This window comes from Rattus norvegicus, chromosome 6, assembly GCF_036323735.1.
Source record: "Rattus norvegicus strain BN/NHsdMcwi chromosome 6, GRCr8, whole genome shotgun sequence".
In the NCBI taxonomy this organism is placed as follows: Eukaryota; Metazoa; Chordata; class Mammalia; order Rodentia; family Muridae; genus Rattus; species Rattus norvegicus.
In genome coordinates, this window is record NC_086024.1 from 105,097,625 (window position 1) to 105,121,999 (window position 24,375).

The 24,375-nt window shown below is 45.7% G+C and overlaps 1 protein-coding gene and 1 pseudogene across 1 annotated transcript; both read left to right on the plus strand.

Moving 5' to 3' along the window:
* Positions 1-7,828: 7,828 nt before the first annotated feature.
* Positions 7,829-8,913, plus strand: Yju2l1 (YJU2 splicing factor like 1). Its single transcript, XM_039095023.2, has one exon. The coding sequence runs from the start codon at positions 7,881-7,883 to the stop codon at positions 8,820-8,822; it is 942 nt and encodes a 313-aa protein (XP_038950951.2). The 5' UTR covers positions 7,829-7,880; the 3' UTR covers positions 8,823-8,913.
* A 3,542-nt stretch (positions 8,914-12,455) lies between these two features.
* Odc1-ps10 (ornithine decarboxylase 1, pseudogene 10) lies at positions 12,456-13,453 on the plus strand (annotated as a pseudogene).
* Positions 13,454-24,375: the final 10,922 nt, after the last annotated feature.

The following is a 24,375-nucleotide window of genomic DNA, read 5'->3' on the forward strand; positions in this document are numbered from 1 at the left end:
ATATTCAATGGAGATAAGGTTCTGGTGAAGTCACCTGAATCCTGAGTTCTTGACTGTCCTTGAAGAAGTGGAATTAGCATCAGAATAAAGATAACTCCAGGGCAAACCACAACAGAGATAATTTTGAAAATAAAGAATCTTGGAAAAAACCCCTGAGAGTTAACAATGCATTATTTATTCTGTCCTTGGGTTGTTTTTTTTTTTTTATGTGTTTGTTTGTTTGTCCGTTTTTACTTTCTTTTTTTATTTAATGGGCATATCTTTTGATGGTACAATTGAGTCTTTCTAGAATAACTTGTCCCGTGGGATTATATGGTATATTGTAACAGGTTTTATATTCTTATATGCTAGGAATTGTTGCACCTTATTGGATAAGATCTTGTAGTGGCTATTCCTGATTGTTAACTTGATTATATCTGGAATGAACTAAAATCCAGCACTGGAAGGCTCACCTTTGATCCTGATCTTGAGGCTGGGAGATACAAGTTTCTGGCCTGGATCTTGGTATGGAGATCTGCAGGCAAAGTGGCTATGAATCCCAGGAACTTAAGGCAAAGAGATCTCTGAATCAAAGGTCAACTGGGACAAAGCAAGTCCCAGAGCCATGGGAGGTGGTACACACCTTTAATCTGGGACAGACCTTTAATCCGGTACACACCTTTAATCTGGGACACACCTCCTGTTGGAGACCTACATAAGGACACTGGAAGGAGCAAAGAGTCTGTCTCTTGTTGCCTGCCTGCCTCCTGGGAGGAAGCCATTGCTAGATCCTTGGACTTCCATTCACAGCTGCTGCTGCTGCTGATCGTTGTTGGTGAGTTGGACTACAGACTGTAAGTCATCAAACAATTCTCTTACTGTGTAGAGACTACCAATAAGTTCTGTGACTCTAGAGAAACCTCATTAAGTCAATATGTGAGAGCATCTTCACTTTTAATTTCTGCAGGCATCTCCGTAATTGCAGAACATTGAGATCTGCAGGGTCTAGGAACTAGGATAGAGGAAGGGGGCGAGATCACCATGGCAGGGAAGAAGAGCAGACACATACAGGCCTGCCTCAGTCTACTTGCCTAGTCATTGGTTGTTGGCTCTTTGTTGATCAATCAAAAACCATCTGGGGATGAAGATCTTTAGCATTTGGACACTCAGATTCCCATTTTTGGAGGCAGGATTCATTTAAAGCATTAGCATTAACCCCCCAAAACTTAGGACATTCTATTATTTGTCTTGTTAAGGGATGGAAGTTTTGTTCTTTAAACCTTTCCCATAAACATGTCTGTCAAGAAAATTTGAGGATTCTAAACCTGTTTCCTATTAGTAATTTGTCCATTTCATCATTACCTTGAGCCAATGAACCAGGCACCCTGTCTAAGCAAACCAAGTATGGGACTCCTGGGAGTTGTAGTATCAATTCAAGTTTAGGCTAGAATTCTCCAAAGAGTTCTTACAGATGGATCTCTACACACTGCTGGGCTTTAGAATGTCTTTGAGATCTGCAATACATAAAGCATCTTTATTGTCAGGGGAAGAAACAACTTTCTTCTTCTTCTTCTTCTTCTTCTTCTTCTTCTTCTTCTTCTTCTTCTTCTTCTTCTTCTTCTTCTTCTTCTTCTTCCTCCTCCTCCTCCTCCTCCTCCTCCTCCTCCTCCTCCTCCTCCTCCTCCTGCTCCTGCTCCTGCTCCTGCTCCTGCTCCTGCTCCTGCTCCTCTTCCTGCTCCTTCTCCTCCTCCTCCACCTCCTTCTTCTTTCTTCTTCTTGGTGTAGAATATCCTTGGCAGTAAAGCCTTCATTGAGGAAATAGCAATCAAGCTTTTCCCTAGTAAAGCTGCTCACGGTTCTTGATATGCCTACAGAGAAAAAGCACTGGGCCACAGCTGGTCAGACCAGTGGTGAGGACATCACCAAACTCTGAGGATCATCTGGCCATTTGCAGAAGCTGATTCAAGGTGGCACCAAGCTTCTGGCTAGGGTGGCTGTTGGTGATGTCTGCAGGTTCTGACCCTCAGTGTTCTTAATGTTGGTGAAAATGAAACGACTTTAGTATGGAAACCTGCAGAAATATTAAGGGGATGTGGCTATGCTTATGTATCTACAGAGAAGGAAAAACAAGGCTACCAACAGAACCTTATAAACTTTTTCTCTGAGTACGGAAAACCTGCAGACATCACCAACAGCCACCCTAGCCCATTACCAAGCAGCTGGTCTTTAGTAACAGTTATTCCACTTGTTAATCACAAGGGCTGGTTCTGACTTCACTTCTGATGGCCAGCTCCGCAGCTCTGACAGTTGCATTCCCCACTATGCATTGCCTGCCTTCTTTCTGGATAGTACCAATTAAGAACCTCCTTATACTTGTGTAAAAGCCTCAGGAGGACATCTCAGGAGTAAGCCCCCTTGGGACTCATCCTCCTTTTTGCATGTCCACTTAAGCTTTAGTTTGGGGGTCCCTTTGCCTTCTCTATTTTCTGTTCTTCCTCTCAGCCTCTGTTCTCGGTCCTGGTGGGTCTGCTCCTGGATCAGCCTTTGTTGCTCTTCCAACTGAAGGGAACACTCTTCTCGAAATCGAGCAATCTCCTGTTCTAGTGTGGTGGTGCTCCTGCTCTCCTCCTCTTCCTCAGTATCCTGGGCCTGGGCCTGCCACTCCCTGGCCTCCTGTCTAGCTTCAGTTTCTTCCAGTTATCCTCAAGTCTCTGGGTCCTTTCTGTGGCCCGCTTCCTGGCTTTCCTTTCCTTGTCATAAGCAGCCGTGGCTGCAGCATCAGTCAGAACCTCCAAGGCGTGGGACAGCAGGTGGAAGAGTTCAGCTGCTCTGGGATTATCTGGATTTTTGTCTGGGTGGCAGGAGAGTGCTTTTTGTCTATAGGCCTTCTTCACCTCTGTGTTTGCCACCTTCTCGTCGACACCCAGCAGTGTGTACAGATCCATCTGTAAGAGCTCTTTGGTCACCGTCATGATTCTACCCTAACCCTGCATTGATACAACTCCCAGGAGTCCTGTACATGATTTTCTTATACAGGGTACTTGGTTCATTGTCTCAAGGAAATCATAGTGGTTGGGTGTGTTCTGTCCAGACATGGGCCAAGATTTGAAAAGCTAACATTAGTTCCGAATCACAGGATTGAACCAGGAACTCTCACATTGGTGCCACGACTGAGATGCACCTCGTGAGGATTTTGATATTCCCGAGCCCATGTGGCCTGGCACCCCTGCCCCACTGCCACCGAACTCTGGAGCAGAGGATAGGCCTTCCTCACCACATGTCTGTTGTCTGCAGTTGGGACCATCCTGGGCTACCCTGGGCTTGTGGCAGGGAACCTTTGTAAAGATGGATGGAACTGTGCACTCCCAGGACAAAGTCACATTGCCCTAGAATTGCAGTGCAAGCCTCTTGGGCGCACATGACCCGAGATTGCTACTGAGGGTCCTGATGTTGAGCACTGCCTTTACACCTGCTGCCACTTCTGTGTGCATCACGGAGATTAAATCACCGCTGCTGTCTCACCAGCTAAGCCATCAGACCACCAACACCTTAGATCCTGATCTTGAGGCTGGGAGATATAGGTTTCTGGCCTGGATTTTGGTATGAAGATCTTGAGGCAAAGTGACTATGAATCCCAGGAGCTTAAGGCAAAGAGATCTGAGTTCAAGGTCACCTGGGACAAAGCAAGCCCCAGAGCCAGGTGTGGTGGTACACACCTTTAATCTGGGACATACATTCTGCTGGAGAGTTACTTAATGACATTTTTGGAAGGAAAGAGTCTGTCCTTTGTTGCCTTCCTGCCTCCTGGGAGGAAGCCAGTGCTAGATCCTAGATTCACAGCTGCTGCTGCTGATCATTGTTGGGGAGTTAGACTACAGACTGTAAGTCATTAACCAATTCTCTTAGTATGTAGAGACTACCAATAAGTTCTGTGACTCTAGAAAAACCTCACTAAGACAATATGTGAGAGCATTTTCACTTTTAATTTGTGCAGGCATCTCCATAATTGCAGAACTTTGAGATATGCAGGGGCTAGGCACTAGGACAGAAGAAGGGGGGGGGAGATAACCATGGCAGGGAAGAAGAGCAGACACATACAAGCCTGCCTCAGTCTACCTGCCTAGTCATTGCCTGTTGGCTCTTTGTTGATCAATCAAAAACCTTTTAGGGTTGAGGATCTTTAGCATTTGGACACTCAGATTCCCAATTTGAGGAGCAGGATTGATTCATTTAAAGAACTAGCCCCAATCACCCAAAACGTAGGACATTGTATTATTTGTCTTGTTAAGTGTCACGACCACCTCGGCCAGCAAGGAAGATGCAACACTGTCGGATTCTTCTCAACAGCCTTTATTTCAGGAACACCTCATTGTCGATACGGGGGACCCCGAGCAACAAAGGCACTCGCCTTATATACAAAACAGACTATGGCTGTATATTTGTCCTCTAGGGATTGGTGGAGCATGAAATACCTTATTAGCAGGAATATCACCCTGGCCTTGTAGATGCCGGAGGTATGCCAACACATGCACTGTACGGTTGTTTACCACAAACAACCACCGGATGTCAGCGCCATCTTTTTATCTATATGTGCCACTCCCTACAACTCCCCCTTCTTTGTTTTATAAAAAAAACATTAGATAGAAGTAGTGGTCTGAGAGAGATCAGCCATGCCTCGCAGAGTGCCCAGCTCGGCCATGGAGAGCCACTCTTGCAGTTAGGACTGCACCCCAATGGCGAGAAATGAACTTATGCTGTAACACACAGTTCTGGGCTATACGTGTGTGTTTATTGGGGGAGAAACTGGGCAGAGGAGCATTTGACCAGCCTGTATGTTTAAACGGGGTGTAGCCACCTCTGTCTATGACTTGTCTAGATCAGGGTGTCACATCAATATTGCCATTGCTCCTGTCTTAGGTCGTTCCTATAGGAGACTTGGCCTTGCCCATCATTGGGTTACCCTATTGCCACCAGGCCCCTTGTCTTAGGTTGGTCCAAGCCCGAGGAAAGTTGCCCGTCTCTGGATACAATGACTTCACATGATCATGACAAAAATGATCTAGGGTGAACTCTTAATTTTTTAAAGAGGGCAGCCATATGTTGGGAGACACACCATTTTCAATGGCGACCATAGCCTGGTAAACAATCGCTTTTTGTCTAGCATGTTCTCGTTGTAAACGGCAGAAGAGCCATAGACATACTCCACATCCCAAGAGGACAATGGCCCCCCAGGCAAACATGCCAGCCCATTCCTTAAAAAAGGAAAAAGCAGTGTGAGGAAAAAAAAAAGGAAAAAGCATTAGTAATCCATGAGGTGAAATCTCCAAACATGATGGGTTCCAATCTAGTGTTGTTAAGGACAGCAATTTGCATCAGCATTTGTCTCGATAGTTGCTCTGCTTTCATGGACCAGTTTCCTTTCAGGTAATTCGAGATTTCTTTGCCCTGTTGAGAATACTGAGAAAAATTAGCTTGCAAAGGAGTAATGCATAAACCTCTAAGGGAGGAAACACAGGACAGCTGTGTCATATGATATAATGCTTCAATTTGTTCTTGGATTAAATCTATCCATTGATTAGCTAATAGAAAGCCAGATGCCAAGTGGGTAAGTCTCTACGATAGGTAGAGTTATCTAGTGTGTGATTGCCTTGCCCCGGCCATGATGGAAAACTACAATTATGCATCATAATTAAAGTTGTGATGTTCAGATCAGCGGAATTATCGATGTGTCTCTGCTGCCTGAAGAGGCTCCTTGGGTAACTTGTCTCAAAGCAGCCAGGATGGCCCCAGTGCCCATAGCACTACTGCTCATAGGATCTAACCAATTAGCCAATGTGGTCCTTCGCAGCCATATAGAAGGCTGGGAGGAATTTTTAAGAGTAAAACATAATGTACGAAACAAGGAAAGATTAGTGGCAGTATACCGTTGGGGCAATTCTCCATTTTGCACTATACAGGGAACATCACGCAAACAGGAGGTGGAGAAAAAAGTTGGCAAAACAGTAGAATTGCTATGAACTGGCATAGGTACTGGCCAGGATCTGGCAATAGCCCACAGCGTGAGTGAATCAACCTGGATTACCATTCCCAGCAATAATAGAGTGTGTAGTTCTAATATCAGGAGGAGCAGGAGGCAGTTTGCGAGTCAAATGCTCAGGTACCCAGATTGGATTGTCTTGATTCTGTGGAAAAACACAAACAGCTCCCCTAGATCTCGAAAGCATGGGATCTGGGCCACCCAATTCACCAGTTAAGACATCTTTTCACTTTACTTCTGTATTAGTCATAGGTGTTGTAGCAGTATGGCAATCCGCAGCAGAGCGGCCATGTGCATCCAAAATTAAGAAATTTAGAGCTAGAGTCTGTTGCTGTAAAAATATATAAAATAGAAAAGAGTATTTGTTTTTACCCCGCTAGGTCCTCACTGTGGTGCCCCAAGATATCTGCTAGATATCTTGGCGGAAACACAGCCTAGCTGCCACACACTTTCCTACACTCAAACCCTCACATAAAAGAACAAACAACACAATAATCTTAGATCCAATTGGTTAGATATAATTGCCCACTCAAACATGCAAAGCCCGGTACCATCCATCCCTTGAGAACATTAATAACAACCTGTAAATACACAGAGCAGAATCTTTTTTTTATTTTTTATTTATTATTTTTTTTATTATTAACTTGAGTATTTCTTATATACATTTTGAGTGTTATTCCCTTTCCCGGTTTCTGGGCAAACATCCACCTCCCCCCTCCCTTCCTTATGGGTGTTCCCCTCCCAACCCTCCCCCCTTGCTGCCCTCTCCCCAACAGTCTAGTTCACTGGGGGTCAGTCTTAGCAGGACCCAGTGCTTCCCCTTCCACTGGTGCTCTTACTAGGATATTCATTGCTACCTATGAGGTCAGAGTCCAGGGTCAGTCCATGTATAGTCTTTGGGTAGTGGCTTAGTCCCTGGAAGCTCTGGTTGGTTGGCATTGTTGTACATATGGGTTCTCGAGCTCCTTCAAGCTCTTCCAGTTCTTTCTCTGATTCCTTCAACAGGGGTCCTATTCTCAGTTCAGTGGTTTTGCTGCTGGCATTCGCCTCTGTATTTGCTGTATTCTGGCTGTGTCTCTCAGGAGCGATCTGCATTCACATTTTGATCATCCGTCTTGAGTTTCATTTGTTCTAGGCATCTAGGGTAATTCAAGCATTTGGGCAATAGCCACTTATCAATGAGTACATACCATGTATGTCTTTCTGTGATTGGGTTAGCTCACTCAGGATGATATTGTCCAGTTCCAACCATTTGCCTACGAATTTCATAAAGTCATTGTTTTTGATAGCTGAGTAATATTCCATTGTGTAGATGTACCACATTTTCTGTATCCATTCCTCTGTTGAAGGGCATCTGGGTTCTTTCCAGCTTCTGGCTATTATAAATAAGGCTGCGATGAACATAGTGGAGCACGTGTCTTTTTTATATGTTGGGGCATCTTTTGGGTATATGCCCAGGAGAGGTATAGCTGGATCCTCAGGCAGTTCAATGTCCAATTTTCTGAGGAACCTCCAGACTGATTTCCAGAATGGTTGTACCAGTCTGCAATCCCACCAACAATGGAGGAGTGTTCCTCTTTCTCCACATCCTCGCCAGCATCTGCTGTCACCTGAGTTTTTGATCTTAGCCATTCTCACTGGTGTGAGGTGAAATCTCAGGGTAGTTTTGATTTGCATTTCCCTTATGACTAAAGATGTTGAACATTTCTTTTGGTGTTTCTCGGCCATTCGGCATTCCTCAGCTGTGAATTCTTTGTTTAGCTCTGAACCCCATTTTTAATAGGGTTATTTGTCTCCCTGCGGTCTAACTCCACGAGGCCTAAGAGAACAATTTCTTCTCTTGTTCGTTGAACAGGAAGCGAAGATGTCGGAACGGAAAGTTTTAAACAAATACTACCCACCTGACTTTGACCCATCGAAGATCCCGAAACTCAAGCTACCCAAGGACCGGCAGTACGTGGTGCGGCTGATGGCCCCATTCAACATGAGGTGTAAGATATGTGGAGAATACATCTACAAGGGGAAGAAGTTCAATGCACGAAAGGAAACAGTCCAGAATGAGGCATACCTGGGCTTGCCAATCTTCCATTTCTATATCAAGTGCACACGCTGCTTGGCCGAGATCACCTTCAAGACAGACCCAGAGAACACAGACTACACCATGGAGCATGGGGCCACGCGCAACTTCCAGGCTGAGAAGCTTCTGGAGCAGGAGGAAAAGCGCATGCAGAAGGAGCGTGAGGACGAGGAGCTGAACAACCCCATGAAGGTCCTAGAGAACCGTACAAAGGACTCTAAGCTGGAGATGGAAGTGCTAGAGAACCTACAAGAGCTAAAAGACCTGAACCAGCGGCAGGCCCACGTGGACTTTGAGGCCATGTTGCTGCAACACCGCCTATCTCAGGAGCAGTGGCAACAGCAGCAGGAAGAGGAAGACGAGCGTGAGACAGTGGCCTTGCTGGAGGAGGCTCGTTATCGAAGGCTTCTGGATGACTCTGACTCAGAGGATGAGGCTCCACCTTCCCGACCACAGGCAGCTGCAAGACCCAACCCCACAGCCATCCTTGATGAGGTACCAAAGACCAAGAGGAAGGCAGAGGGCCTGTGCAGGAAAGCCCAGTTGGCAGACTTGGTTATACCAAAGAAGGCAAAGACGGAAGCCAACCGGGGTTCAGAGCAGGTCCAGGTGCCCACCACTGGTGCCCCCGAGAGCAGGAAGGTGGCCAACCCTGCACCCCAGACACCTGGTGCCTCCTCCCTGAGCCAGCTCGGTGCATATGGGGACAGTGAGGACAGTGACAGCTGAGCATCAGTGATGCCCACCATGGCATCATAGACCAAGAAATGAAGATGGTATCAAGCAAACACCTTCAGCCAAGCCTCAGGACCATTCTACCATGGGTCCTGGCAGGGTGTGGAGAAGCAATGTCCCCAGGCACCCCGGGACAGACAGCCTGGTCCATTCCTTCAGTCCTTGAGTTGTGTGAAGCCTGTTGACCGATCCCTTCCTGCAGCAGATCTGAACATTGTCTGACATAGGATGGGGGCAGGGACCCTGGGCAGCCTCTGCCAACCATACACAAGGCCTGGGGCTCCACCCACATGCAACACAGTAGTACTGTAAAAAACAAGAATAATAGAAAATCAGCTGAAGCTTTTGGACCGGAAGACAGTGGAGACAAAATGAACAGGACTCCAAAGGACTTGTCCAGGATTCCACAGTGACTCAGAAGCAAGCCCAATGAATCAATGTCCTGACCAATCTGTGGCCCACTGTGTGCCAGTTCACAACATTAAGTGTCCAGTGTGGAGGAAAGTGACCCATCCCAGTAAATGCAGCACCCAAGAGCTGGACATAGAATCTGAGTACAAAGCCATCCTTGGCTATAAGGCTTTCATGGCACAACCCAGGCCTGTCTAAAACTCGGAACACTTGTTTGCTACTTTCAAACAAGAACACCAAAGTCTGGTTGCAACAGGAACTTCACAATCGAAAAAGCTTAAAATGTAACCTGGGCCTTGGCTTGTCAACCTCAATACAGCAAACTTTTGACAGCCCCTCACTGTGGAATGACACTACAGACATTTCACACCTGCACGGAGCCATATTGGATTTGGGCCTAGCCGCTTTTTGACTGCATGGTTCAAAGTGACTCTGGGCTGTTTTGCCACAGAGACTCACCCCTAAGATGACTGCCATAAGTCTTAAGATTTTTGGACAAAGCCTCTCCCATGAATTTACGGCACAGGAAGATAACATTCAAGGGATGCCTTAGCTCCCTTAGCAGATACCAGTTATCTCCTCAGTCAACACCCAGTGTCTCCACCACCTGACCTCATCTCCTGACTTCTTTGCCTCCAGCTATCACTGGCTATACCCTCATCTCCCCCTCTTTCATATTTCACAAAGGTCACTCCCCCTACCTGAAAGCCTTAAAAGCTGTAACGTTCATCCCAATAAACGAGACCTTGACAACAGAACTTTTGCTTGGTCTCCTTCTTCTCTTCACCCCCATTTTGGCCCACAGGTAGAAAGCCTCTTCGGGACCCTGAATAACTGGGTCCCCGCTGGCGGGGACACACACCTAATATAAAGCTGGTGGGAGCAACACCACTGTACCCTAAGAGACTGGTTCTCCCTCAAAACTGTCACTGCTGAACAGGTAAGAGTGTTCACAGCAGGGTTGGGGGAGGGGGTCAAGCAAATGTCACTCCACAGCCTGGAAATCCTAATCTTCCTTTAATAAGAGTTAACCTCCTCCTACGGGTACCTTCCCAGTCTTTTTCATCATGGGTACATTCCCAGTCTCATTCACCAAGCCTGAGCATTGTTCTCTGCTTGGCTCTTCTTTCCAAGCATTTCAAATTCTAGTCACAAACTCTACGTGCATAGTCAAGTCTGTCATCTTTTCTAGCAGAAGAGAATTGAGTGAACTTTGAGTTTTCAGCTTTCACTCCAAACTTCCAGAATAGTTTATGAACATACAAAGCAAAATCAAAAATCCCCTTCAGTTACACAGTAGGATAGCACCCAGCAACTGTAGCTGCCATTTTATCCACTTCCTTCAGTAACATTGCTCACCCCTGAGAATCTACAGTTTCCTCTACCACATTAGGAGCAGAGTTACACATTATCTCTAAGGCACATTGGGTGCCACCTGTAGGCATAAGTGTTTTGAAACCTACTCTTAAGCTCTCCTTCAGCCCACCACAGAGCAGGCGTAGTGGCAGAGAAAAGTTATTAGGATGTGGGGAAGTGGACCTGCCCAGCAGTAGTTCTCTGGATTGAGCTCCTTCTCCTTGGGCAGCTGTTCAATCCCAGAGCAAACACCAAACAGGACTCAGCAGCCACAGACCAGTCCTCTAGGCAGGCAGAAAACAGGCTCAAACCAGCAGCCACAGTCCAGTCCTGTCAGCAAGCAGTCACCAGGCAGCTGTACTTCAATCCTGAAGAAACCACCAGCCTGGCCACCAACCTGAGGTCAGGCCCCAGAAGTGACAAGCTGCTGGAGGACCCTCACAAGCAGTTCTTGGGCAAGCTTCTCTCCATGGCAGCTTTATCACAAGTGGAGCTCAACAACGCTATGTAAGGGGAACCAATACATGCGGTGTCTTTACTGAAGAAAGGCGAGGTGGAGCAAACCAAAGCTGAGTGCTCATCTCCCACAGTCTGTGGGGTCAGATTTACACTCCTTCATCAGGAGCCCTTTCACTGTCTGCTATATCCAAACATCCCTTCACCTGTGTCTGCTTCAGGAAAAGTCTATGACTTGTTTCCTTAGCAAGACATCCTTTCACCTGTGTGCCTGAGCAAATCATTTGGCAAAATGACCTACAAGTTTCCTCGTCATATCTCCCTGTTTCTTTAAGAATTGTCCCTTTTTTCCTATCATTAGTGATCTAAACGCAATGGGAATTAATGTAAAAACCATCATATTTTCAGTAAAAGCCACATGTGTAGAATAGACAAATACTTAACAAAACCTCAGGGTTGTATCAATATACAGTATTTAAAGAACCACCTTAGGGTCCTATCAATATACGGTACTTCAGAACAATTTAAAATTTCCATCAAAATATAATGCAAACAAAAACTTAAATAGCTTTGCATATGTAATGGTAAGACAAAAATCTGAAATTTCTAAGAACATAATTAAAAAATACATTAAATTTCTAATATATAATAATTCAAATAAAATGATTTTTAAATGTTTATCAATCCCTGGTCATAACCAATAATAACCTTTCATCCTAGATAACAATTATATCACATTAAATGACCAAACCTATACACCCCACATTAAGTGACTAGGGCAACAATCTTCATAAAACTGCTTCCTGCTAAATTGGGGTGAACAATTCCTGTATGGGCCCCAAGGGAGAAAAAAATGGTTAGTTTGGGAAAAGGTAGCTGTAGCATTGGTTGCCCAATCTGTCTTTCTAGTTTCTGTGCTAGCCCTTTTGAAGTTGATTTGCATGGACAGGTAGAAGAATCATTAACTGACACAGTCTGGGAATCACCTGGGCTTGGTGAAGACACTGTCTCAGCTCACAAGAGGTTTCTATTAGTCAGATCTAAACTTTAAAGGTTCTGTTCGTACCCATAGTTTTCAATTCTGTATATACAGAAGCATAAACACATCCCCTGGATACTATTACTGGGTTCCCTTCCCATGTCAACACATCCTTGCATTGCTTGGCCTAGTTATTCACGTTTCTCAATAACCTCTTCGAGATGTTATTCCATTTTCACCAACATTAAGAATATTGAGGGTCAGACCCTGCAGACATCACCAACAGCCACCCTAGCCAGAAGCTCGGCGCCACCTCGGATCAGCATCAGCAAATGGCTGCATGATCCTCAGGGTCTGGTGCAGTCCTCACCTTGGGTCTGTCCAACAGTGACCCAGTGCTGTTTTCCGCAGGCATATCAAGAACCATGAGCAGCTTTACGAAGGAAAACTTTGGTTGCCATATTCTTGAGGAAGGCTTTACTGCCAAGGACATTCTACAGCAAAAGAAAAAAAGAAAAAAAAGAAAAAAAAAAAAGAACTCTTCCCTGACAATAAGGAAGCTTTCTATATATCAGACCTCGAAGAGATTCTAACGCAGCATCTGAGATGGCTAAAAGCTCTTGCCTTGTGACTCCCTTCCACAGACAAGTGGAACGACAGCAGAGCTCTAGCTGCAAGTGGGAGAGGATTTGACTGTGCAAGCAAGAGTGGCATTCAGTTGGTGTAGAGGCTTGGGTGCCTCCAGAGAGCATTACCTATGCAAATCCTTGTAACCAAGTGTCTCAAGTCAAGTATGCCTCCACTAATGGAGTCCACATTAGGATCTTGTCAGTGAAATTGAATTAATCAAAGTCACCAGAGCACATCCAAAGACAAAGTTGGTTTTACATATGGACGTTGACACTTCCAGAGCCTTTTGTCGCCTCAATGTCAAGGTTGGTGCCACACTTAAAACCAGCAGGCTTCTCATGGAACAGGCAAAAGACCATCAGCTTCCATGAGGGCAGTAGGTGTACTGATCCTGAGACTTTCATGCAGGTAGCATCAGACACCCGCTGTGTCTTTGACATGGAATGAGAAGTTGGTTTCAGCATGGATCTGCTTGAAATTGGTGGTGGCTCTCCTGGATCTGAAGATACAAAGCTTAAATTTGAAGGGAACACAGTGTAATCCACCCAGCTGTGGACGAGGACTTGCCATCCGACTCTGGAGTGAGAACCATAGCTGAGCCGGGCAGATACTGTGTCTCCTCTGCTTTCACAGTTGCAGTCGACATCATTGCCCAGTGAAAGTGTGGAAGGAGCAGCTTGTTCTGATGATGAAGAGGAGTCATTGACCAAGCCTTCATGTATTCTGTGAATAGTGGAGAGTGTATGGATCATTTACCTGCATTCCTTATGATCATGCACATAGGAAGGCCTAGGGCAGAAGATTTACTCATCCAGCATCTGGGGAAAATCATGAAGGGTACCCAACTGGTCCCTACAGATCTGTATCCTTGGTGGTTGAATTGTTTGTTGGACTTTATAACCCAGATAACTAGTGGATCTCCCCTTTATTTTTTCTGGAGTAAGCTGTAATCCCAAGTATAGTAGAATCTTTTGTTTTACCATGTTCCCTAACCCATCTTTATCAGAATCAGCCAACAGAATGTCTTCCGTAAAATGGTAAATGAGAGATGGAGGGAATTGCTTACAAATAATTGTGAATGGTTGTTACACAAAAATATGACAAAGTTGGACTATTTAACATTCCCTTTGGATAAACTTTGCAGTTTTCTCTTTAGGGGATGACTATTATTCGAACTAGGTAGGGAGAATGCAAACCTTTCCCTGTCTTTCTCATGCAAGGGTATTTTGAAGAACAACCTTTCAAGCCAATTGTTACCATAAGCTATGACGTGGTAACAAAGATGTAAAGAAGTCCAGGCTATAAAGAACCTGTGCTCGTTACCTGTATTAATTCTTCCCCAGGAGTAACTACCATGTCACCCTAATTCCCTCATTTGCTGTCCCTGGAACTGCAGGGCTATTATTTTGAGAACTCAATTGTTGTAAAACGACCCTTCCTGATATAAGCTTACGTGTATGTCAGCCACATAATGTCTCAATTTCTCTTTTTGCCCTTCTGGTCCTACACAGGCAATCAATTGGACACAATGCTATTTGAAATAACAAACTCCCATAAATTGCATCAAAACCTGAGGTAGCCAATGTGGATTCCAAGACTTTTGGGAAAGTAACATCAGCTCCTGTATGTACCAACCCTTCTATGCACACACCCATATTTGGACAATCTATATCTATAATCATAGACCTGTGTGCTAGAGCACATGTTGCCCAGTGCTCCCAAAAGCCCCTGTTCATGCCACAGGAACAACCTTCCCCCTGTTGTAGGGAAACAGCTGAGCAGTTCTATCTCCTTCCTCCCCTTTAGCTGGTTTTATTTCTTCCTTGGGATCCCCATCTACTACCCCTGGATACACCATGAGTCCATGAGAAGTGAATCCACTTCTTCCCAAGATTATTCCCACTGTCCCTGAAGGTAAGGGACCATCGACACCAGTGGTCCACTTCTATCATGTGACTTTTGGGGATAATGTAAGAGGGATCAATGGCTAGATCAAAGCTACACTTTCTCTGCAGCCATGTATAAGATCAGAAACACCTACTTTTCTTGCCTGCTTGGTACCTCCTGACTGACAAAAAGGAAAATTACTCCATTGTTTGCTGAGGGGCCTCTAGCTTACAGGGCTGCCTGTAGTTTTACAATCACCACCACCTCAGCCCAGGACTGCATCAATGCTACCAGCCCCTCCTGCCTTTCTTCTTCTTCCACGATGCTGAGTTATGGGATTGGCCACTGCCAACCCTAACCTGGCCTCTTTCTCTCTCCACCACTGCTTTGTGGGTTCTTGCAACCAGCTTGCCTCTGAGACCTTTGATACTGTGAAGAAGAGATACAGGGCTGGAGAGATGGCTCAGGGGTTAAGAGCACTGACTGCTCTTCCAGGGGTCTGACTTCAATTGCCAGCAAGAAAAAGGTGACTCACAACCACCTGTAATGGATGTGATGCCCTCTTATCACCTCTTATCCCTGACAGCGTACTCACAGGCAGTAATCTTTAAAAAAATATTTTATAACTTGCCTACCAGGCACAATTTCTAGACAAAGATAATGCAGGCCTTCCAGGAGGGAGTTACCAGTTCATTATCTCTGTGTTTTCTCCTGCTCTAAACTTGAGGCTTGTTCTACCATCTCCTGCCAGGTATCTCTGACCACCCTCCCAAGGCTGCAGAGCCTAGCTTTTCCAGAGCCCTTACATGATTACTGTTGGTATTCTCCCCATGCTTATAAACATAGGTACCTCAGGACAGCCAGATATTCTCTGCCCCACAGTTGCCTGACAACAGACAGATGTGCCTGACAGTGGCCTATGCACTCTGCTACTCTCTCATTAAGGTTCTCCATGTGGAACAATGGTGGCTGGGTGTGTTCTGTCCAGGCATGGGCCAAGATTCAAAATCCAAACACTGGTTCTGAAACCCTGGATCAAACCAGGAACCTTAAGATTGGTGCCTTGACTCGGATGCCCCCAGGCGAGCATTTTGATTTCCTCCTGCCCACATGGCCTGGTTCTTCCACCATCCCTCTACTGACCCTGAGGCACAGGATAGGCCTTTCCCAACACATGCCTCTGCTGCCCGCTGCAACTGCCAGCTTATCCTGCAGAACCTTGGTGGAGGTGGAGGGAACCTGTGCACTAACACCTCGTTGCTGCATTGCCCAGAGTTCACACTGGTCTGTGGGCACAGCTGCAGTTGCTCACCATTGGCTCTGCGTTCTCCCTGGCTTGGCAAGGAAGAATGGAGATGCATGCCACTTCTGTGCACATGGCTGGAGATTGCCTCCAAGCGTCCTGCTGTTGGGCCCTGCCATTACATCTGCTGCCACTTCTGTGAACATCACAGTGATTTGATCGCAGCTGCTGCCACAACATCGACCCAATCAAACCACCAATGCTTGCTGGCTGCCTGGGATCTCAGGACTTACACCACTCCAGCAGGTCTCCCCTTGGCCAGGATGCCCTGCTTTTAGCTGCCCACCAAGCAGAGCGCCCTCTTCAAGCACATGTAGGTGAGCAGTACTTACTCCACCTCTGTGTGCTCTTTTTTTTTTTTTACCTCAGAGCTTGACTTTCCATGGGGTACACACACAGGGTTTCAGGAGAGCGTTCCTGAGCTTGGAGCTACCGGTGCTACCTCTGGGGATAGATCCTTTCATGGAGCCTCCTTCTAGGATCTTTTCCTTGGGTGAGACTTTCTCTCTTTGAGATGGATTAATGCCAGCCCAGGCCTGGATAGACTGCTCTCTGGCCCAAGAGCACCAGCTCTAAATCTAGCCCGAGCACAAGTTGGGGCAATTAATCCCTATTCTCACCCATGGGTCTATAGGTCTTCAATGCCTGTCCCCATTTCCTGGGATGTTTTGGTCTAATTTACACTAACCAGAAACCATTCTCTCTGTCTGGCCCCATTCCCAGGCCTCCCTCTTCTCCCATGCTTGTTGCTGTAGCTCCTGGTTCCTGCCCTGTGAAAAGCAGGTCTGATCCCGTTTAGGAGGAACCCTGTCTATCAGGCCTGTTTTCTACGTCTCTGGGACCCGACGACCCTTGTATAAGCCAGCTCTCTTTCTGTCCAGGACTTTGCTCCAGCGTGCTAACAATACCGCCTGCACACATTGCCCTAGCTGTCCACACCACTGTCCCAACTGCAAGTACTTGAGCACTCCCGCTTATACCTTGCTCTGCCGATCTTGAAGAATGGACACCTATGAGCTACAGAAATCACACTCAGACCTATTCTTATGGACCAAATAGATTCCACTCAGATAAGTGCATCTGCCTAATCTCCACTTACTACCTATTCCAAAGGGTAGGAGTCCTCTGGTTTTCAAATTTACATTTAAGAAAAAGTTTACTTATCTCCTGCAACATGCTTAATTTTATTCTCTGCCTATAATAAGTATGTATGTTCCAGCACCTCATCAAGTCCAGGTGCTTACTACACCCAGGACAGCCCCAGAGAAGAGACCTCCAGATGTTCCAATCTCCTCTCAGACACAGATGCCTCTATTGGATCTGTTCCTTCTGACCTATCCTCTGACAGTTCCATAGACCCTGGACAACAGGGAGACAGCCAACTCTAGGACTGTACAAACTTCCCCATACCATTTTTCTAGGTTCCCTAGAGACAAGTCACCACAGAGCAAGCAAGAAGTAATAGTCAGATCACCTCAACCCAATTCCTGCTTCACTCTTGCTGCTGAATTTTTTTAATTAAAGTAAAACAGGGGAATGTTGGTGTTCTGTCTAAGCTCCAAGAGCACAGCTACATGGGAACAGCCAGGTACGCTCCACCCAACAAATGCCTGGCAACAGCCACCTGTGCCTGACACTCTCAAAGGGGCTGCTTGCCCTCTTACCCTCTCTTACTTCTCTCTTCTTTCTTTACTGCTCCTGCCCCTTTCCCAATCCCCCACTTCATGTTCCCATGGCCGGCAAACATTTTGACTCTACTACTCTAAACATTAAAGTTCTCCACGTGGAAACATGGTGGCTTGGCGTGTTCTGTCCAGGCACGGGCCAAGATTCAAATCCCTAACAATTATTATGTCCATCTTCCTCCAAAGAGAGAAGGACAGAGAAGAGAGGGGCAGAGAAGATGGAGATGAAGCAGATCCATGTGGCTCTTAGACTGCCAATCCTTTGACCAATGTCTGCCTTTTGCACAGAGGCTGCATGGCCTGGAATCCTCTGTAGTTCACAATAATCAGAACCTGCCTGTTCTTAGCTAGGATTACCATATTCCCTTCAATCATTGCACTTGTTATTTTGAAGTCTGGATACTTTGGCCTTACAATGTCTTTGTAAATGACCCAATGGACCTCAATTAAAACATCAAGCATTTTGATTGCTGATAAATCTAGCCACCATTTGCTGTATGATGTTGGCATTATACTCATGACAAGCAATACCAGTGGTTTCCCTTATCCATTCATCTATAGGGGCTCTACATGGCTTTCAATGGTCTAACTGCTCTCTCACATTTGGTGTTTGCATTCTCAAAGACATATTTCTATCAATGAATTTCTGTTTTTAAAGTCTGATATGGTTATATTCACAGTTGAACTCAACCTCTGTAAGAATTCTCTAAAGGATTCTTCAGAATCCTATTTTAGTAAAAGAAAATTTCCTCCAGATCCTGCAACCAAATCCCAAGCTCCTAACGTTGCAACGCACCATTGTTCAATTTCACCGTGAGATCTGATTTATTCCCTAAGACAGCATGATGCCCATCATCAAGCAGCTCGTCTTCAGTAACAATTATTCCACTTGTTAATTACAGGGCTGGTTCTGTATCTTCATGCCTCCACCATGAAAACCATTGTCATCGTTGACCAGCTGACATCAACCCCTTCCATCTAATCTTGTGGGATCACCTCATTCTGTGGCCTAGTTATTTAGTGTTTCATTAATATAGGAAGAGTGTAAATGATACAAAGCAACAGATTCTTCAAAATGCTTTAAATCTAGCATTTCTATCAGTTGAAGGGTCAGCTCAGTGGCAGGAATAGCATCAGTAGCAGGCACATGCTGCAGAGACACTGGGACGGATGCAGGTGCCTCTGGAGGCCCAAGCAAAAGTTGTGGTAATGCACTCACTTATACATTACCAGTTTGTACCTGTGCTGCCTCCTGGTCTTCCCAGCCCCTTGTCTCCCTGAGGCATTTGGGCACCTGGTAGTGAAAGCACGGGGAGCAGGGCAGGGCGGCACTTTCCCTTCCACTCTATTTCTTTCCCTTTCCTTCATGGGGTACATTCCCAGTCTCATTCACCAAGCCTTGTTCTCCCCCTGGCTCTTTTTCCTTTCCAAGCATTTCCACTTCTAGTCACACACTCTATGTGCATAGCCAATCTGCAATCTTTTCTAGCAGAAGAGAGTCACGTCAACTTTTAAGTTTTGGGGTTTTATTACAAATTTTCAAAATAGTGGGTGAAGACTATATGCGAATCCAAAACACCCCCTCCAGGACACTATCAGAGGACACCCAGCCAATGTAGCTGCCATTTTACCAATTTCCTTCAGTAACATTGCTCACCCCTCATCATCTACAGTTCCCTCTACCACATTAGAAGCAGAGTTACCTGTTATGCCTAAGGCACTTTGGGTGCCACCTGTAGGCATAAATGCTTTGGAACCTCTAATGCTCTCCTCTAGCCCACAGGAGAGCAGATGCAGTGGATGAGAAAAGTTATTAGGATGTGGGCAAGTGGACCTGCTCAGCAGTAGTTTTCTAGGATTGAGCTCCATCTCCTTGGGCAGCTGTTTTCTTCCAGAGCAAACACCAAACAGGACTCAGCAGCTGCAGGCCAGTCCTCTAGGCAGGCAGAAAACAGGCACGAACGAGCAGCCACAGTCCAATCCATTCAGGAAGCAGTCACCAGGCAGCTATACTTCAATCATAAAGAAACCACCAGGCTGGCCACTGACCTAAGGTCAGGGCACAGAGGTGACAAGCTGCTGCAGGAACCTCATGAGCAGTTCTGGGGCGAGCTTCTCTCCATGGCAGCTTTATCACAAGTTGAGCTCAACCACGCTATGTAAGGGGAACAATTGCATGGAGTGTCTTTACTGAAGAATGGCGAGGTGGAGCAAACCAAAGCTCAGTGCTCATCTCCCACAGTCTGTGGGGTCAGATTTATGCTTCTTCATCAGGAGCCCTTTCATGTGTCTGCTATATCCAAACATCCTTTCACCTGTGTCTGCTTCAGGAAAACTATGACATGTGTTTGCTATAGCAAGACATCCTTTCACCTGTGTGCCCCAGCAAAACATCCTTTGGCAAAATTACCTTTTTAAAGACCTAGAAGTCTCCTCTTCATATACCCCTTTTTCTTTAAGAATTGTCCTATTCACTATCATTAGCAATCTATACACATTGGAAATTATTTTAAGAACCATCACACTTTCTATTAATGCCACTTGTATAGTAAAGTCAAATGATTAACAAAACCTTACCTTTCTATCAATATACAATACTTAAAAAAAACACCTCAGGTTTCTATCAATATACAATACTTCAAAACAATTGAAAATTTCCATCAAAATACAATGCAAACAAAAACTTCAATTGCTTTCCATAAGTAATGGTAAAACAGAAATCTGAAATTTCTAAGAACATAATCAAACAAAAATACCTTAAATTTCTAATATACAGTAATTCCAATAAAATGACTTTAAATGTTTATCAATTTGGTCATAACCAATAGTAACCTTTCATCCTAGATAACAATTGTATCATATCAAATGACCAAACCTATCCACCCCCACCTTAAGTGACTAGGGCGACGATCTTCAGAAAACTGCTTCCTGCTGAATTGGGGTGAAGAATTCCTGAATGGGCCCCAAGGAGAAATAAATGGTTAGTTTGAGAAAAGTTAGCTGTAGCATTTGTTTCCCAATCTGTCTCTCTAGTTTCTGTTCTAGCACTTTTGAAGTTGATCTGCATGCACAGTTAGGAGAAACCAGTAACTGACACAGTCTGTGAGTCACCTGGGATGTTTGCTTTGGAAAGACACTGTCTCAGCTCACAAGAGGTTTCTCCTAATCAGATCTATCTTTATAGGCTTCTATTCATAGCCATTTTTCCCTCTCTGTAGACGCATAAGCATAACCACATCCCCTTCATACTGTTACCAGGTTCCCTTCCCCTGACAACACCTCCTTACATTGGTTGACCAAGTTCCTCAGTTTTTTCTATAACCTCTCTTGGGTGGTGTTGTTCCATTTTCACCAATAGCAAGAACACTGAGGGTCAGTCCCTGCAGACATCACCAACAGCCACCATAGGCAGAAGCTTGGTGCCCCTGGGATCAGCATCAGCAAATGGCCAGATGATCCTCAGGGTTTGGATGGTGTCCTCACCATCGGTCTGACCAGCTGTGACCCAGGGCTATTTTCTGTAGGCATATCGAGAACCATGAGCAGCTTTACTAAGGAGAAGATTGATTGCCATATCCTCAATGAAGGCTTTACTGCCAAGGACATTCTACACCAAAAAAAAAAAAAAAAAAAAAAAAAAAGAGGAACAGTCTTCCCCTGATAAGGATGCTTTCTATGTTGCAGACCTGGAAGACATTCAAAAGCAGCTTGTGAGGTGGCTAAAATCTCTTGCCCACTAACTCCCTTCCACAGACAAGTGGAATGACAGCAGAGCTCTAGCTGCAACTGGGAGAATACTTGACTGTGCAAGCAAGAGTGACATTCTGTTGCTGGAGAGGCTTGGGGTGCCTCCAGAGAGCATTACCTATGCAAATCCCTGTAAACCAGTGTCTCAAATCAACTATACTGCCACTAATGGAGTCCACATTAGATTTTTAACAATGAAATCGAAGAAAGTCACCAGAGCACATCCAAAGGAAAATTTGGTTTTGCAGTTAGATGTTGACACTTCCAAAGCATTTTGTCACCTAAATGTTAAGTTTGGTGCCACACTCAAACCCTGCCAGCTTCTCATGGAACAAGCGAAAGCTCCAAAGATTGACATCATTGACCTCAGCTTCCATATTTTACCAATAATTTGTCAATTCCTATAAATTGCATCAAAACCTGAAGTGGCCAATCTGGATTCCAAGAATGTTGGGAAAGTATACTAGCATCAGCTCCTGTATCAACCAGCCTTTCTATGTCAACACACATATTTGGACAATCTGGGGTCTCTGATCAGAGACCTTTGTTTGCCAGAGCACACGTTTCCTAGTGCTCCCAAAAGCCCCTTTTCATTCCACAGGAGCACCCTTGCTCCTGATGTAGGGAAATAACTCAGCCATTCGATCTCCTTTCTCACCTTTAGCAGGTTTTATTTATTTCTTGCCATCCCCATCTACTAAACCGGGATAGACCATAAGTCATTGAGGAGTGAATCCACTTCTTCCCAAGATTATTCCCACTGTCCCTGAAGGTAAGGGACCATACATACCAGTGGTTAACTTACAATCTTCCTCTTTGGGGATAATGAAAGAGGGATCTGTGCCCAGATCCAAAGCTAACCTTTCTTCTGCAGCCATGTATAAGATCAGAAACACCTTATGCTTCATACGTACAGACTGAGCACAAGGAAAACTTCAACTGTTTGTTCTGGGACTCAGGCTGACAGGCCCTCAGCATTCCCTATAGTTTTAAAATCACTACCACCTTAGCAGCCCAGGCCTAAGGCCAATGCTACCAGCCCCTCCTGCCTTTCCTTCTCTTCCATGATGCTTAGTTATGGGATTGTCCTCTGACAACCCTAACCTGGCCTCTTTCTCTACACATCACTGCTCTGGGGGTTCCTGCCACCAGCTTGCCTCTGAGCCCTTTGAATCTGGGGACAAAAAACACAGGGCTGGAGGTATTGCACAGAGGTTAAGAGCACTGACTGCTCTTCCAGAGTTTGACTTTAAATCCCAGAAAACACATGGTGGCTCACAACCAGTTGTAATGGGATCTGAGGCCCTCTTCTGGTGTTGTCTGAAGACAGGGACAGTATACTCACATGAAAAAAATCTCAAAAAAAAAAAAAGACCTCATAATTTGCCTACTAAGCACAGTTGCTATGCAAAGATAAGGCAGGCCTTCCCGGTGGGAGTTACCAGTTCATTAACATTGGTGCTGTTCACTCGGATGTCCTGCGTGAGGATTTTGATTTTCCCCTTGCTCAGATATCCTGATGCTCCCACCACCCTGCCACCAACTCAGGGGTAGAGGACAGGCCTTTCCCACTCCATGCCTCTGCTCCCCAAGGCAGTCCACAGCCTGCCCTGGGATGCCTAAGGCCAGGAACTCGGAGCATTAGTCGAGATGGATGGAACCATGCACTCCTGCCACATCGCCCCACTGCCCGCAGTCTCCTCTGGGCCCAGGGCCCAGTCACACTTGCTTGCCATGGACTACTCACTCACACTGGCTGTGGCAGGAAAAATGGAGGTGTATGCTATTTCTGTGCACATAACCGGAGATTTCGAACGAGCATCCTGCGGATGGACTCTGTCATTAAAACTTCTGTGGCTTCTGCAAGTATCAGAGGGATTCGATAAGAGCTGCTGCCACACCATCTATGCCAGCGGACCACCACCAGCACCTGCTGGCTGCTGTGGGCCTTCAGGATTTACACCACTCCTCAGGCTTCCCCATCGCCATGATGCCCTGTTCTTAGCAGTCCACACACGAGCGCGCCCTCTTCAAGCATGTGCTGGTGAGCAATCCTTACTCAACCTCTGTGCACTTTCTTTACCTCAGGGCTTGACTTTCCGTGATGAACACATGGTTTCAAGAGAGAGTGCTTGAGCTTGGAGAGGTACCTGTGCTGCTTCTGGGGATAGATCCTTTCATGGAGCCTCCACTTCTAGGACCTTTTCCCTTGGGTGAGAACTTCTTTCTCCTTTTGAGACAGTTTAATGCCAGGCCGGGCTTGGATAGACTGCTCTCTGGCTCAGGAGCACTGGCTCTAAATTTAGACCCAGCACAAGTCAGGGCAATTAATCCCTATTCTCACCCATGGGTCTCTAGTTCTTCACTGCCTGTCCCCATGTCCTGGGAAGTAATTTACACTAAACAGAAAACAGTATCTCTGTCAGGCCCATACCCAGGCCTCCCTCTTCTCCCTTCTTTGTTGCTGTAGATCCTGGTTTGTGCCTGTGAAAATCCGGTCTGACCCCTTTCTGCAGGAACCCTGTGTGAGGCCTGTGTTCCCACAGGTGTCTGACCACTAAGACCCTTGTACAAGTAAGGTCTCTCTTGTTTCTGGGACTTTGCTACTTCGTGCTCACTCTGCCACCCAAGCACAGTGCCTCATCTGAGCACATCAGTGTCCTAGCTATGTGTGCTTGCACACTCTTGCTTCTCCTTTGCTCTGCAGATCTCAAAGAAGGTAAACATAATCTACAGGAAACACTCAGACCTACCTCTTATGGACCAAATAGACTGCACTCGGATAAGTACGTCTCCCTGAAGATCCCACTTACTGCCTATTCCAAAGGGTGGGAGTCCTCTGGGTTTCAAATGTACATTTAAGAAAAAGTTTTCTCCCAAATGCGCTTAATCTTATTCTCTGCCTATAATAAATGTGTGTTTCAGCATCTTGCCAAGTCCAGGCAATTACTACACCCAGGACAGCTCCATAGAAAACACCTCCAGTTTTTCCTATGTCCTCTCACAGACACAGATGCCCCTATTGGACCTGTTCCTTCTGACCTATACTTGGATGGTTCCACAGACTATGGACAACATGGAGACAGAAAACTA